Source organism: Ambystoma mexicanum, chromosome 2p, assembly GCF_040938575.1.
Source record: "Ambystoma mexicanum isolate Mex_15411 chromosome 2p, UKY_AmexF1_1, whole genome shotgun sequence".
In the NCBI taxonomy this organism is placed as follows: Eukaryota; Metazoa; Chordata; class Amphibia; order Caudata; family Ambystomatidae; genus Ambystoma; species Ambystoma mexicanum.
In genome coordinates, this window is record NC_090923.1 from 104640900 (window position 1) to 104658344 (window position 17445).

Here is a 17445-nt window from a genome sequence, read left to right on the forward strand (position 1 = left end):
TCAGGAAGTGGATTATCAGACAGTGGGGGTCATTAGAAATTTGGCAGTATCCTGCTGGTAATTCCAGCGGGAACCCGGCAAACTGTCCTACCGTGTCCGCCATCTGATATCCCGATATTACTGGGATATTACAGGCAGTGGAAAGGGCGGTAAATCCCCATTCCGGACTCCATGAATGGGAATGCCCGTATAACTGGCAACAATATTACCAGTACCGTTAATCCCAGCAGTCTTTTGCTGGTGTGGACCTGATTTACCTCCAGCCCTTGGCTGCAAGTAAAACTCATAACAAAAAGAGGGGTATACTCCTGGTGATGCAGCTTTCGGTGGGGTACTACAATATACATACATTGGGTTTCCAAAAGTCTGCAAGCGAAATTATTATTTTGCCCACATAGTGAAATAAATTCAATTCATTTTTGTGTTGAGTATCGTTAGATATCTCAAATATTTCAATACCTTTGTAGTTGAAGTGAACAGTCTGGCTGCAAGTAAATCAGTGACCCCCATCGGCAAACATGCAGTTTAGGGTTGCAGTAAAAGTGCCGTAACGGAATTACCGGCACTTTTACTGGCACTTTGTCCGCACCGCCAAACATGTGATGACCCACTGTGTCTCCCATGTGGTCGCCTGCTTAGAGCTGCCCTGCAATTACAAGTTTCTACTGCACATGCTCAGGGTGGAGGTAAACAAAGGGACACCATTTTGTAACCTGACAAGTAAACAAATGTCATTGTGTGGCACTCAGACTTCACAGCTCCACGCGTCCATGTGTGCAGCTTTTCTCGTGCACAGCTTCATGCATGGTGAGAGAGGGATGTTTTTTTTAAAGATAACATTCAGTTCCAGGACACACATCCTCATTATTGCCACAGTCTCCACACGCATACCTCTGAAATCTGGCGATGAGAGGGAGCCAGGTCTCTTACTCTGAAACCCCTGACCCCTGCTAGTTTCTTCTTCTCCTCTTAACCTGCAAAACCTGCTCCCCTTTCAAATGGGCTGGCCACCTGGCCTGGTAAGGTAATGACCATGTAAAGACATTGATAATTCCATTGGATAGCTCCCTTATCGACGATCTGGACCATACCCTTTCCAATCGATTCAATAATATGATTTCCTGAAAATCAGACCCAGAGCTCGGCTTCCGTCATCACTGGATTATGCATAAGGACTACAGGATCTTGTGCATTCTCCCCGTCACAATCAGACATGCCCCCTCGATTCTACTGTTCAGGATCTTAAGACACTCCTCTTCAATTAATGGACCCTCCCTAACACAAACAGAACTATGCGAGTTTTCTATACAACAGCTGCAGCAGATCCCATCCCTATTACAGGCTCCTTTGTCTCCCCCACTTTGTATAACAAAGCCACTATTTGACCAACTAGACCGTCTGGGTGTCAGCCAACCCGAATTACGCAGATGACACCCAGATACTCCTCACCATCACAGGTAACGACGTCACCCGGATTAATTAAATATTCTCCATCATTCAGGCGTGGATGGCCTCTCATGGCCTCTGCCTGAATGATGAGAAAACGGAGCTCCTCCTTGTTGGCTCTCCCAACAACCAGTCTAAGTTTAATCCTAAATATAACAACATCATTATTGATGGTCATACCATCCCTATTGCTAAAAGCGTAAAAACTCCCGGCTTTTACTTTGATGCCAACTCTAACCTCATTAAGCAAACTAACATGATCGCCTCAGCCTCCGCCTCCGCCTACACCGGCAAACTTATTAGGGCCAGTAGACCCTTCCTATCACCTAATCATTGCCTCACTCTTGCCAGAGCCCTCATACAGTCCAAACTGGACTATTGCAATAGCCTGTACCTAGGTGCTAACCAATCTATAATTAACAAATTACAGGTACTTCAAAACAACGCACTACGTGCAGCACTTAACATCCCCAGGTGAGAGTACATCTCCACTGCCAGGAAATCGTGCAAATGGCTTTCCATACGTCAAAAAATGTACTTGCAAACCATCTGCCTCACATACAAGGCACTAAACCACCTAGCCCCACCTTACCTCACTAATAAATTTACCATGAAACCCGCCACCAGAACCACAAGATCCTCCAACACCATATGCTTGACATTGCCTAGATTCTCCTTAAAGAGAGCTGGAGGTGCCAGCTTCCCAGTACTTGCCGCCCAACTTTGGAACACCTTACCAATCAACATTAAAACCATTGAGTCCTTCCAGATCTTCAGGAAACATGTTATCGGTTGGCTCCTGAACAAAGAGTAGCACGTACCCCCCCCTCAGATATGTGTGCACACCTCCTCTGCCTAACTATGTTTATGAGCGTTGTAAATCATGTATATTGTAACTGTATATATCATGCCATTTAACCGTCTTCTTTAAGTGCCCTTCTGCCTCCGGGTTTGGAGCGCTATACAAATAAATAAATAAACAAACAAACAAACAAACAGAGGTCCTTACACCTCCACTGCCCACCCTATCTGAGACTGGGTGATCTGGTCCCCACTGTTTCCTCCCCTGGTCTCTTGTAGATCCCCTGCTGCCAAACTGCTCACCCTCTCTTCGTTGTTAGCTCCCCGCTCCCTTGTGCATCTGTTTCCCGTATGGTGTACTTCTTCATATACCTTGTGAAGCACTCCTTCGCTTCCCCAGGCTAGGTCTGTGCTCTATAAATACCCTAGTCATAATGATAATAATAATTCTTAATAGCGTGGGATCTTCCTTCCCATCTATTCACATACAGGGTTAGATGTTGTTTCAACAGCATCAGCATCCTCCCAGTGGGCAAGTCCTGGCAGCACTGCCCTTTCCACTTAGCAAAATGGGCTCTAGGCCAAGTCCCCGCTCTTTTTAAAGCTGGTATCTGTACGAATTAACTTCAAAGTGATCATGATTGCCCCCTTCTTGCTCGCCTTGAGCTGACTCCTCCTGTCCCATAATGCAAGAGCGGATATAGCTAGTCCTCAGGCATGTAAAGACTCTGAACTAAAGGCAGGTCCTGGCAGATCAGTGGATTAAGTGTTGAACGAGTGAAGAGGATACAGTGCCACTTATGGACTGCCCCGTCTTAAAGCAATTTGAGGGGGCCTCATACACAAGCAAGGTATAGCGGTGAAGAGTAAGCAAGGGTATAGCTGGAGACTATGCAGAATCTGTAAGTAAAATGATGACTAAAGAAATTGGTAATCTGGATGATCCTGGTGGTCATTCATTACAACTCCATCTTCAGTTTCTATGGTTTGGTCACGCTTGTTCCTGCCCGCTTTTCGCATTGACTCTAATACATGTATTTTATGAAGTCTTAATTTTGATTTTTTGGTATTTTATCTTAATTCTAGTGCGTTTGGAAGGGGTCCAAGGACTGTCTGCGCAGAACATCTCCTCCCAAAGTGCGCTGATGTCATGGAGAGGCGTGAGTGGTGCGACTGGCTACCGCATCTCCTGGGGACTATTGTCAGGTGGGTTATCCGGCAGGTGGACACTAGAGTTGTGTCTGGTAGTTCCTCCGTTATGCATACATGAGCCATGAGTCTGGTGGGTTATCTGGCAGGCAAACTCTAGTTGTGTGGCTATCACCAAAATGCCAGGGGTGGTGGAAGTGACATCACACAGCCCTTGACCTCCGATGACATCACAGGAAATGACCCCACCCTCAAGTGACATCACAGGAAGTGAGGGCACACAACCTTCAGATGTGTTTAACAGCTGTGTTTCCAGGTGCTCTAATTTGAGCCATATGTTAATGTTAATGTTAAAGGATATTTGTACCGCGCACTATCACCACCGGAGTGGTCCCCTGGCACTCTGGTGGCTCTGAAAGAGGGAGGGGAAGTGAGTTAGTGAGAATGAGCTGGAAAAGTGCAAGATAGCGGTGATGTGCTGTTTGCAGCCTCAGCCCGGTGGGTCCGTTGGCTGGGCTTGGGGTGTTATACGGTCGATAGTCGTTGTGTACTGTTGTGCAAGTCTATGTGCGGTTTGTTTTGTTGTTGCAGTGTAGTGAAGTTTGTGCGGTTTGCTACGGTTTAGGCTTGTGGTTGTGTTTGGTTAGAGTTTGAGAGGTGTATGCAGAGGGATGAAATTGATAGTGGATTGGTTAGCTGGCATTGCTGTCCTTGCAATTATGCCTAGGTGTGATGCCTGCTATCATTCACTATTACATCGGAGTGTGGCGCTAGCAAATTTTCAATATTCTGTCTAGATGTGAGGCAGGCTAGTGAGCAGGATTCCATTCTAGTGTTGCATTTGTCATCGTTCACAGTTTCATTTTAGTGTTGTAACATTCACAATTTTTGTCTCGATGCGACGCAGGCTGAGGTTAAGAATTCCATCTAAGTGTGCACATGCTAACATTCACATTTCCATCTAGATGTGACGCAAGTTAAGGCTAAGGATTCCCTCTAAGGTTGGCGCCTGCTAACATTTACATTTCTATCTCGATGTGACGCAAGCTAAGGCTAAGAAATCCATCTAAGTGCGGCACATGCTAACATTCACATTTCCATCTAGATGTGACGCAAGCTAAGGTTCAGAATTCCATCTAAGTGTGGCACATGCTAACATTCATAATTCTGTCTAGATGTGACGCAAGCTAAGGCTAAGAATTCCATCCACAGTGCGAGGGGAGATTTGTCTAGAATCACACATTTGGGGAATGTCATTTTCCAGATTCGACATGGAGCCTATATGTAAAACATACATAATGCAGTACTTCTAACAGGGTACCCAAAGTCTCTAAAGCAGGCTACAGCTAGTGTATGAAACATCTGTAGATCAATGGACAGATAAGTATTCATTATCTGTGGCATTGATGTGTTAAACAAGCCAAACAAACAGTGACCTGGGGAAGTATGCACTGTCTGTGTACCCAGGAGCAAAATGCCGCACGAGCAAGGCCTGAAAATTAAATCATTGACCAGGATTTAGTATCAACAACATTCCCTGGTTATAAATGTATCTACGAGTCAGCTACCACTACGATAGAGGAAACCTATTGTTCGAGTGTAAACTGGGACCATCTGTCTCCGTGGGCATTTATCTTTAAGTTTTGTGACAAGCAACCACATGTCCCCCACAACCCAGAGCCGAACATAACACCTTAATCTCCTAATCTTTTATACATGACTCTTCTTCAATCTTTTTTAACGGAGTGAGGTATGGGGACGGGGGAGCTGCACTTCCCTCAAGAGTGGGTCTCAATGCAGCTACGATTTTCAGAGCTGAATGTGTGAGGTGCATTATTCAATGTCCCACCCCAACCCCAGGATCTATCAGTGAATGAAGCTTCCATAAAGCCCTTTCTAAGAAGGAGCTTGAGTGGGGAGGGATGGGACACTCCATGGCTCTCTCACTTCTGAGACTCTGTGTCCAACCCTTATTTTCACAGTGTTGCAACGGTGCAGGGTCCTGGTCGTGTTTGCTGCCCCTATCAACCATTCACATCACACTTGAAGGCGTTCAAGGTGAGCAGAGCCCAATCAGTGGCATAGCACAAAATGTACCCCCCCCCCCGCGAACCATGCTGAGGGGCCTTCCCCCAAGCTCCTTAACAAAGCACAGGGCACGCCACACCCTGGGCCGGCCCGGCCCACCATGTGTGCACAATGGCCATGATGGTTATGCCGCTGCAGGTGCCTGCACTTATCCAAGTGAAAGAAGTAAATATGTTTTTTTAATCAACACTTAAATGTTTCACCTAGTGCAGAAAGAAGGGGGCAGTGGCTGGTCCCAAAATATACCAGCCACCAGTGGTGGCTGGTGAGTTGTTTTATTGCAGGGTGTAAATATTTGCCATAAATATGTGATTGCAACTGAGCATAGCGAGGGGGCCCGAACAAAAAAAAAACAGGTTGAGGGGGATCTGGGGAATTCTTCCACCTCCCATGAGAACATGTTTTGAATAATGGGTTAAAATGAGGCATTACGCAGCACACTTTCTGTGAAAAATTGGGTAGAAGGCCAGACAGTTTGCAATCGGTTTTGTACGGTGTAGGGTAACTCATGGAAAAAAGTACAATAGATGCAAGTCACCAAAAGTGCAGAGGTGCATTTCCCAAAGCATTGTGATGCCGGTCCCTTCAATATATGCCAGAATAGAAAACATTTTCATGCTGGCTGTGCCCATACATTTTCATGCTGGCTCAACCAACATGCCAACATATGCAAGCATTGCCTTATAAGAACATACTCATGTTCGCTTTGAGATGTTTCTGATATCATCATTACTGGCACGGGGCGCAAAGTTGGCTCTGCCAATATATGCCACTACTTCTATGTAAGACAATACTCCCATTGGTTTGGCCATTAAAAGTGACATGTCACAATAAGAAAACATGTCCAAACTGGTTCCAATGTAAGCCAGTCTAGATGCATAAGAACACGTATCATCCTTGCCTCCTCATAGGAATGCATCCACCCACCCAGAACACACAAACACACACTATCACATTCCTACTCTTTCACCCACCACTCACTGATGCATACACCTGCTCTCACGTACACTCACACTGCATTCTCAAAACAGACACATACCCATCCATAACATTGAAACATGCTATCACATTCATACTCGCTCACCCACCAAACACTCACTCATACACCTTCTCTTACATACACTTTCACTGCAATCTCTACACACGCACGCACCCACGCACCCACACACCCAGAACATTCAAACATACACTATCACATTCATACTCATTCACTCACCGGTCACTCACACACCTTCTCTTACATTCACTCTCACTGCATTATCTACACATGCACACACCTACCCAGAACATTCAAACACACCATCACATTTCATCGCAGTCACCCATAGCTCATCAAACATCTGACACCCACTTCAAACATGCAAACTACACATGAAATCACTTTACTGTTTTTCCAGCTTCAGCCTGTCGCTCCAGGCCACTCTCGGCTCCTTCGTGCTGCTCACAAACAGGAACAAGGAAGCTGAGAGAGCTTCCTGGTTCCTGTATATGAGCCACGAGGAAACCGGAGGAAAGGGGGTGGGGTCTGAACGTGGCATGTGACATGTTCCATATGTCACAGGCAGATCCAACCCCTGCTGAGCTCTTCCTTCTCGCGCTGCAAGGCATGGCCCAAACCTTCACCCTAATGGATGAAGAAAGCACTAGGGCACCCCCAGACCTGGGGTTTTTAGGGCTAGCAAGGGAGAACACAGGGGTCACAGCTGCGACCCCTGGCGACCCCCAAATTACGTCCCTGACTGCATTCATGGTCTGAATCCTGAGTTAGGACCTTTATTGGAGGACATGGACCAGTGGATGGGTCTTTTCTAAGCATGCAGTTCTACTGAATTGTGGCAGATTTAGAATCCTTGAGAGTGACACCTTCAAGATCAGGTATAGTATGGTTAAGGACAGGGTTACCTTTCCTGGACTATCCTGCCCTACCTGGAGGATTCTTGAAATGGATTTGAAAATATACACATTGGTCTAGATGTATGCACATTTTTCTTCATGATTTTTAAAGAGGGATATCCTGAAAACCCGTCTGGATTCCGGCCCTCCAGAACTTGGGTTGGACAACCCTGGTCTAGGATTTGCGATGAAACTATAAGTCCCAATATGCAAAGTGCTATTGACCAAAAAGCCAAGATTGGAGAAAGGGGACCTTGATGAAATGCGGCCAGTTGATCACTGTGCCTGTGTTTTGTCCTTCTTCATCTGGAATCTTGGTAATTCAAATGTTTAAGTAGTTTCCTCTTATATCAAATCATGTGTTACAGAAATAAAGGGTGGTGGTATGTCCCATGGCTGTAAAGGGTGCTCACTGAAATCATGTACATACATCTTACCAGTACGTGCATTCTGGGTAAGATGTAAGTGTAGTCCATGCCCTTTACCATTCCCCTAAAATTACACACAAGCCTCTGCACAACTCTCCTGGACAGTGGCAGAGCCACGGAAGATGGCGTGGTCGCTCCTCTGCAGTGGTGGCTGGTGAATTGTTTCAATGGAGGGGCACAAACATTTCTTGCAGATATGCCCTAGTGACAGCGCGTAGCAAGAGAGCCTGAACCAATCAACGGCGGTTCGTGGGGCTTCTCCCAGCCCAATTATTTTTTAAATAATGGGTTAAAATTGAGCATTTTAGAAAAAGTCGGTAAAAAGCCAAACAGTTTGAAATTGGTTTGTACGGTAACTCATGAAAAAATCTGATCGATGAAAGCGCACAGGAGCATTTCACCAACACATTTTCATGATGCCTTTCCCTGCAATATTTGCCAGTATAAAACATTTTAACACTGGCCATGCCTATACATTTCCATGCTGACTGCACCATTAGACCCTATTATTCCCAAATAAGAACATGCTCATGTTTGCATTGCGCATAATGCCAGCAATGATACTATAAGGAAATCTGTCCATGCTTGTTCAGCCAATATATTGGCAGTATCCCCATTGTTCAGCCAATATATGGCAGTATCCCCGCGTGGGAACATACTGCATTTGGCTCTACCATTAAAAATGCATGCCATAGTATGTAAATATGTCCAAACTGGCGGCACTATAATGCCAGTCGAGCTACATAATAACACTTATCATGCTTGCTTATCAAAGATGCTCAATGCAAAATGTCATGCCACAGTAAGAATTATACTATTGATTATGCTTGCTTTATCAAAGATGCTCAATACAAAATGTCATGACACAGAAAGCAATGGCTAGACTGGGTGCATAAAAATGCCAGTCTAACTACATAATAACACTTATCCTGCTTGCTTTATCGAAGTTGTCCAATACAAAAGGTCATGTCATAGTAAGACTAATTCCACTGATCATGCTTGCCTTATCAATGATACCCAATACAGAATATATACTACCATAAGAAATGGCTAGACTGGTTGTATTAGAATGCCACTCTAGCTACAAAATTAGACTTATTATGCTTTCTTTATCATAGATGCTCAATAAATAATGTAAAAAGGCCATGCCTGCCTCCCTGGTGCTCCAGTGCCTCACAATCAAACATAATCACATTAATCATGAATGTGATTATGTGTGAGTGCTGGACGCTGGGGGGACCAAGGGCCAGATGTGTGTGAGGCGCTGATGTCTCATTAATAAATGGCATGCATTCCCCCCGGGCCCTACATGCATCACATGCACAGATAATCAATTATGTGTTCATACGAGGCGAAGGGGGGCTTAGGAGTCAGGCATGACATTGCATGTGAAGTGCTAGGAATCCCAGGGGATTGGACTGGCATTCATTACTGGGCATACATATAAATAAATGCCATGCTTGCTCCCTGGGCCCCAGCCACTCGCATGCACACAATGAATTTGATTGTGTGTATGCGAGGCGCTGGGGGCACAGGGGTCAGGCATGATATTTTTTTACTGGACATCGACGCCCTGTAAAAAAATGACATGCCTGCCCCATGGGTCCCCAACTCCGCACACACACACACACACACACACACACACACACACACACACACACACACACACACACACACACACACACACACACACACACACACACACACACACACACACACACACACACACACACACACACACACACACACACACACACACACACACACACACACACACACACACACACACACACACACACACACACACACACACACACACACACACACACACACACACACACACACACACACACACACACACACACACACACACACAATTAATGTGATTATGTATGAAGCCAGGTGCTAGAGACACAGGGGGCAGGCATGGTATTTTTTTACTGGACATCAATGATAGATGTCCATTAGAAAAATGATATGTCTGCCCCATGGGTCCCCAACTCCACACACACACACACACACACACAATTAATGTGATTGCGTGTGTGCAAGATGCTGGCGGGCAAATGCGGCAGGTAAGGTATTCTTTTACTGGCAATCTATCATAGATGTCCAGCAAAAAAATACCATGCCTGTCCCCTGGGCCCCCAGTGCCTCACATGCATACAATCAATGTGATTGTGTGTATGCAAGGCGCTGGGAGGCACAGGAGGCAGACATGGTGTTTTCTTTACTGAACATCTATGTCCAGTAAATAAATACCATGCCCGTTCCCTGGCACCCCAGCGCCACAGAAGGGATATTGATGTTGGCCAGAGGAGGCGGGGGGGGGGGGTTTGTACAACAATGGCATTTTTGAAATGCCATTGTTGAACACATTTCCTCACCACCGCTCACCAAAATCAACTCCCTGGCCGAGCACAAACACACATACTCACACTACACAACATTAATTTCACACAAAGCATGCACTGGCCACTTTTTCGTTCACACAAGCACCCATCATCGTACGCTCACTCATAACACAAGCATACACGCATCCATACACATATTTAAATAATGAATATAATAAAAGTACCTTCTGCCCAGCAGGTCCTGAAGTTTGTTTCTTCCTAGTGCTCCAGCTCCCTCGTAGCACGAACAGGAGCCATAATCCAGGCTCCTGCACATGCACGCAGAAGCTAGAGCATTGGTTAGGAAGTCTCCCTCGCACACACAGACAAGCAATACCCCAGCCAGCCTTTCCAATGTGCTAAACAAGGTTGGGAAATCAAAACACCCCCAGCCTTGCAAGGCTCATTGAGCTTGTGCGGCTGGAGAACAGAACTGTCAAAGATAAATCACATGCAAAAAGCAGCTCAGTGTTAAGACTGGGCTGGCTCCTCGACTACTCCATATTAGGCGATAGCTGCTGCTCGGTTGATGCCCTCTCACTCATTATGGACAGGCCACCCCAGCTCCTCTAGGACATTCCTCATTGCCAGGTTCCCCAATCCCCATTTGCCTTATCTCGCTCAAAAAGAGCACTACATTTATGCACTTAAATTAGGTAAACAAAAATGACAGAATGTCATTTACAGAATGTGTGGCACAGCACACTCCCGCCCAGGTAGCTAAGCAATCAGGTTAGAACAGCTGTCACCCAGCAAGATCCTCACTTGTTCAAATTTAATCCAGAATGCCACCTACTCACAAATTGCTTCCTGCTGCCTCCGCACCAAAAATGAAGAACAAGCAGAATACCTTATAGGTACATTTTTTTAAGTATTTGTATTGTATGATGGCATGAGTGTTTGAATGCAATGCATGCAGTGTGTGTAGGTGTGTGTGTGCGCACACTAGTTTTGTGTAAGTCTGCAGTTAGGTATATCTGTATGTTACTGTCATAGTGTGTGTGTCTGTTTGTGTGTGTATGAGCGTGCAGGTGTCTAAGTATAATCATGTGAATGCAATGCGTATGTGTTTGAATGATGGAGGACCATCCTAAACGCTGTTTAGAGTCACAGTGCTGTGAATGCCATCATATACTGTGTGCAGGACATCATCAAAGCGATATACTGTCTGTGACAATGGCTGCACATAATGAGGATACTTCTGTATCTGCGTGCTATGCAGGGAGCAGCAATGCTGATATCCATTTTGGCCGCAGCTTCATGAACGTGATCTACTGTGGCCATAAAGGCATGGATAGATTGTGGATACAGTTTTGTGCAAGTGATTTACAAACTGTAACTTGCATGAAGCTGAAAGCACAGTCTGTCTATGTCATTAATGGGTGCTGTAAATCACTTGAATGAGACTGAGACAATAATCTCTCTATGCCAGTAATGATCACTATAATTCATTTCCATATATCTGTAGCCACAAACTATCTTTGCAGTAAGTGTCCTTGCAAATCACTTGCATGAGTCTGTAGCAAACATAAGATCTAATATTACAGTGCTTAAAAGCCAGAGTATTATGTTTGTGCAGATGGGCCTTTAATCACTTCAACCCAAACAGGCCCACCACTTAAGAAGAGAGTACAAAGTTGTACATAAAGCAATTCTATTGTGCAGAACTCTGGGGAGCGGTTAGATGGTGTTGCAGGACCAAACTAACCCAAGTATCAACAATACCACATCAATTCACATCTTTTATACAGTTTTCAAAACAGCTTAAACACTCCCAAATACTTTATTGCAGTCCACTCCCCAAACATGATTGGAGTGAAACCACTTAAAAGAAATTTCCTCGTTTCCCAATTCTTCAATTTTCATTGGCCAGTCTTATCTTAATAGTCATCTTCAAATAATATTCAGAACACACCTCTCCTTAGAATCCGTCCGTAGTAGGCCATGATATTGAAACATAATTCATGACTAGCAATAACAGGCCTAGGCCTTTAACTTTAAGATTGCACATGGCCTGCTTACATATTTTAGCAAATATGAGGAAGGCCTGAATAACAAGATCTTCTCTGAACGTCTGATTGCAATCTCAACTACCCAAGACGCCTAGCGCTTTTGAAGTTATACTAATTTATGAACATACAGCCTCTGGTGACATGTAAAAAAATTAACCACAGATAACCTGGCATCAGGCCCCATTTTTATTACCAGCCCAATAAATGATCAACCCCATCTACATGTTTTCAATACAATGAGCGAGAAAACATCTGTTCCCTTGCAGGACTCTTAAATCATAAACTTTGTCTTATTTGCAAGCTGTCCTTTTTACTAGATGAACTCCTTCTTCTTTCTGTCAACAAATGTTCCTGCTACTTAAACATCATGTGCAACAGCTAACCAGAGAGATTAAAATGACTGATTTACTCACATTCTGCTATCTGAAAACCTGAGAAAGTAATTTTAAAAGTCAACATGCATTTTGTAAGAGAGTCCCAACTACCACGTTTTTTGCAAAGCACCCTGTGGGTAGATTATGTTCATGTTTCATTTGGAGTTGCAATATTGTATCTGTCGACATGTATGAAGATCTAATATGTGTATATTCTAAACAACAGTAACATTAAAAGTATCCCATCCATAATTAACTGCACTCGATGCATATGAATTTGCAACATTGCGCCCAGTTCGCTGCCATCCCCTTGTCATCAATACGGTGCATGCAACATGAACCCCTAACAATCATGGGGACCCTTCCTGACCACCCCAAGAAGTCATACGGCACTACATAATAGTTGTTAGTATTATAACATTAATCCAAGCAAGGCGACACCACAGCAGTTGTCCATTCAACTCCACCATGAATCCCACCACTGGTCTACCTACAGTGCTTATGCCCCCTTCTGACCTCCATAATTTGTAGGGTGGAGTCCCACAAATTATGTGGCATGTCTCACTCTGCTGGGCCCCACCCTTTAAAACCAGGGAATTGCTCATGATTGACAAGCAAGGAATGTTCTCATAACACCTACTTTTCCTATATGCTACCCTGTCTTCTACAATGCTCACATTTCTTTTTCACCTCAAACTAATCCAACTTTAATGCTCTGTTTCAGGCCAGGATGTGCAGGACGACGAAGTCGAAGGGAACCAGAACGCCTACTTTATCGAGAGCCTCCTGCCCAGCACCGACTACCGCGTCACTGTCACGCCACTTTATGGTGCAAACGAAGGCCTGCCAGCCACAGCGGGGATCAAAACAGGTAGGAAGGGGTTCCATGATGGACTAGGACATGGCAGTGGGATGCCATGCCAGCCCCAAAAAGTGCCAGCAGTAATCAATCTTAAAGTAATGATTCTTTCTTTAGCTCGCAGTAAAAAATATCGGATTTTATGAGCTTTCAGGAGAAAACAGATGCCTTTTCAGTCATTTCTATGAACAACCGGAGTCACAGTGCATGGCTCCCATGATAAAGGTGATGATTGTGCTATCATAATTTAGATCTCCCTCATCTGGCGCGAGATGGGGCCACATGCATCCTGCCAGATGTGCATACAGTCCTGTTATTTGTTACCTTCTTGTGCTTTTTGTCCTTGAATTATCCTGGGACACACAAAACACTAAGTCCCGGAATACAAAGAAATCACACAAGCAGTTTTGGCTTTTGCCTAGGCACGGGGTAGGGGTGTGCCAGGCGCTGCCATAATGTTGCACTGTGGCAATAAGATCGCAAGTGAGTACCTGGACATACAATGGCAATGACTGGCAAATGTACCCAAAGTTGTCTCAGGTGAGGCGTGAGTGCATTTTTTGCATTCTGAGACTAAAACATTGGTGTTGCTGCTTGTAATGTTGTGCATACTAGTTACCTGGCTATCCTCTGAACTTACGGGACCAGGCTCCTGCACGACCGGTTGCACTTGCATTGCCTCTGTGTTTCCCAACCACTTAGGGACTGTATCTGCAACCCTTCATTCTCCTGACTCTCTGCACTTATGAGCCACCTCCCAGGCGGCACTTATGATATTCTTTGCACTCTCCCCCACCCTCCTCCCTCTGGCACTTCTCCCCCTCCGCCCCCCTGGTCTTGTCGTGCCTAGAAACACTTGTTTACAGGCGCGTTATAAATGACTTATCATATCATATATCATATCATGTAAATGAAGAACTACAATTCCCAGACTGAAAAGCAAAAACTGCAGTTACCAGAATACAAAGCAAAACCCAGGACTGGCTGAGCTAATCACAAATGGCTTGGGACAACTTGAGCCCTTGGTTTTCTGGCACTAGAGATGTGTCAATTCTTCTCCAAAACGGTTATTTGATGGTTTGTCTCACACAGGCTCCAGATCAGTGCTTTGCTTGGTGTGAAATTGACATACTAGCCTGTCATCATGAATGGCCAATGCAAAGCAAGATGCTGGTGCGTAGACCACGCACTGTGATGATGCTTTAGTGACATACTTGGTACCTCATGATATCCGTGCAGATTATTCAATGCGTACATTTTTCTGTGCAGAAAAATATTTGCAAAGAAAGTCACTTGCAATATATATTTGTAAGAAAGGCAATTGTGACACGACCCTAATGAGTGAGTGTGCACCGACCCGCCGGTACCCTCGCCTTGCTGCAGCTGAGGGAGCGCTCTTGGGCTCGCTTAAACTGTCATGATCCGTCTTGTGAATCTGCACTGGCAACTGGTACTTCGCTCAGTTTAAATGTGACATAAACTTTGTAAAAAAATATGGTGAGATAAATGCTTAGAATTTTTTTATAAATAAAACATATGAAAAGAGTTGTTTGGTTGGCAAATTGGCGGAAGAAATGTATGCGTCCTTTAGTACAAGTTTGCAGGGACATGGCCCGCTCGTTCTGCGGCACCATTTGGTGAATCTGAGGGTGACTGTGCACAACCTACATTGCTACTAGGATCTGAACCTCACTGTGCCAAGGGTGCTTCACCTGACTCCTGGGACCACGCCTCCTCGAGTGCTCCTCCAGAGATTTGGAATGCTGTCGGGCTTCCACATGTTTCGAATGCTGTTGCCCTTCCAGAGATTTGGAATGCCTCTACTCTTCCAGAGGTTAAGAATGCTTTTGCACTTCAAGAGTTTTGGAAAGCCATTCCGCTTCCAGAGGTTGGGAATTCTTTTATGCTTTTAGAGATTTGGAATGCTGCTGCTTTTAGAGATTTGGAATGCTGCTGCACTTCTAGAGATTCGGAATCGTATTATGCTTCGAGAGATTTGGAATGCTGTTGTGCTTCCAGAGATTTGGACGTCTGCTGCACTTCTAGAGATTACGAATGGTATTGCATTTCCAGAGGTTTGGAATGCTATTGCGCTTCCAGAGATTTTGAAGGCTATTGCGCTTCCAGAGATTTGGACTGCTGTTGCACTTCTGGAGATTTGGAATAGTGTTGTGCTTCCAGAGATACAGACGTTTGCTGCACTTCTAGAGATCAGGAATGGGTTTGCATTTTCAGAGGTTTAGAATGCTATTAAGCTTCCAGAGATTTGGAAAGCTGTTGCGCTTCCAGAGATATAAACTGCTGCTGCACTTCTAGAGATTTGGAATGGTATTATATTACCAGAAGTTAGGAATACTGTTGCCTTTCTAGAGATTTGGAATACTGCTGCACTTCTAGAGATTTGGAATGACATTGCAATTCCAGAGGTTTGGAATTCTGTTTCGCTTTTAGAGATTTGGAATGCTGCTGCACTCCTAGAGACTTGGAATAGTAGTGTGCTTCCAGATGTTTGGAATGTTGTTGCGCTTTTAGAGATTTGGACTGGTGTGCACTTCTGGAGATTTGGACTGCTGCTGCACTTCTAGAGATTTTGAATGGTCTTGCATTTCAAGAGTTTTGGAATGCTGTTGTGCTTTCAGAGATTTGGAAGACTGTTGCACTTCCAGAGATTTGGAAGGCTGTTGCGCTTTCAGAGATTTGGACTGCTGCTGCACTTCCAGAGATTTGGAATGCCATTGCGCTTCCAGAGATTTGGAATGCTGTTGCACTTCTGCAGATTTGGAATGTTGTTGCACTTCCACAGATTTGGACGTCTACTGCACTTCTAGATATTAGGAATGGTATTGCATTTCCTGAGGTTTGGAATGCTGTTGCGCTTCCAGAAATTCGGAAGGCTCTTGCGCTTCCAGTGATATGGACCGCTGCTGCACTTCTAGAGATTTGGAATGGTATTGTATTTCCAGAGGTTTGGAATGCTGTTTCCTTTCTAGAGATTTGGAATGCTGCTGCACTTCTGGAGATGTGGAATGGTTGTGTGCTTCCAGAGGTTTAGAATGCTGTTGCGCTTTTAGTGATTTGGAATGCCGTTGCACGTCTGGTATTTTGGAAAGGTGTTGCGTTTCCAGGGCTTCTGCACTTCTAGAGATATGTAATAGTATTGTATTTCAAGAGGTTTGGAATGTTGTTGTGCTTCTAAACATTTGGAAGACTGTTGCGCTTCCAGAGGTTTGGCATGCCTACCCTCCACTTTAAGACACATTCCGATGGTATGCTTGTTCCCGACTCTGCTAATTTGAAATGACGCCAGCCATGTTTTTTATGGCAGCCGCCATTTCTGATCTCTGCCATGTACGCATGGCACCGTTCCCCAGAGCTTCCACCCGCGGAGCGGAGGGAGGCAGTGAATTCCACTCCCTGCACTGCTTCATGAGGTTCAGCGGGCAGCGGAGAGAGGGCCTGACCTGCAGAACCAGATGCCATTACATTTTCTGTGATGCCCGGGCCTCAAGAAAAAATGTAAATCTTTATTCATTATTTATAAAACTTTTTTTTTTTTTAAGAATGAAACATAAGTGATTCGTTCTTCTTGGTGGAGGAGTTCCTATCAAAAGACATTATTTTTACTTTGCAATTTTTCTGAATTATTTTTCCTATGAACAGTTCTTCAGCACCATCCAGCTAATTAGACAGGAGAACTATTGACCGCCTAAAGGCATATTCGGTTTAATTATTCCTATGAATGGCCGTATTAATAGTGCCCTCATAAGGGGGAGCAATTATTCCAGCACTGCCAGAAGGATTAAAGGGATCTTTCTTTCCTTGATGGTCGTCTGGATTCTGCGGACAGCCCTCGCAAGCTTTGCGGTGAATCATTTTCCAGCGGTATCTATCCATTTGCGCTGCCTCCTGCGATGACTCTGACCCATGTCAGCGAGACAGGCAGACACATTGTTGGGAAATGGCTGATGAGGGTGGTCCGAGTATAGAAGGGGGTCTTTGTGG

At 44.8% G+C, this 17445-nt stretch overlaps 1 protein-coding gene across 1 annotated transcript in view; it reads left to right on the top strand.

Annotated features, from left to right (window-relative positions):
- Nucleotides 1-17445, top strand: part of COL7A1 (collagen type VII alpha 1 chain) — a 782081-nt gene that overhangs the window by 238344 nt on the left and 526292 nt on the right. Inside the window, exons 11-12 of the mRNA XM_069646196.1 lie at nt 3334-3453; nt 13309-13455. Of these exons, the coding sequence (XP_069502297.1) occupies nt 3334-3453; nt 13309-13455 (267 nt within the window). The remainder of the gene's footprint in view (nt 1-3333; nt 3454-13308; nt 13456-17445) is intronic.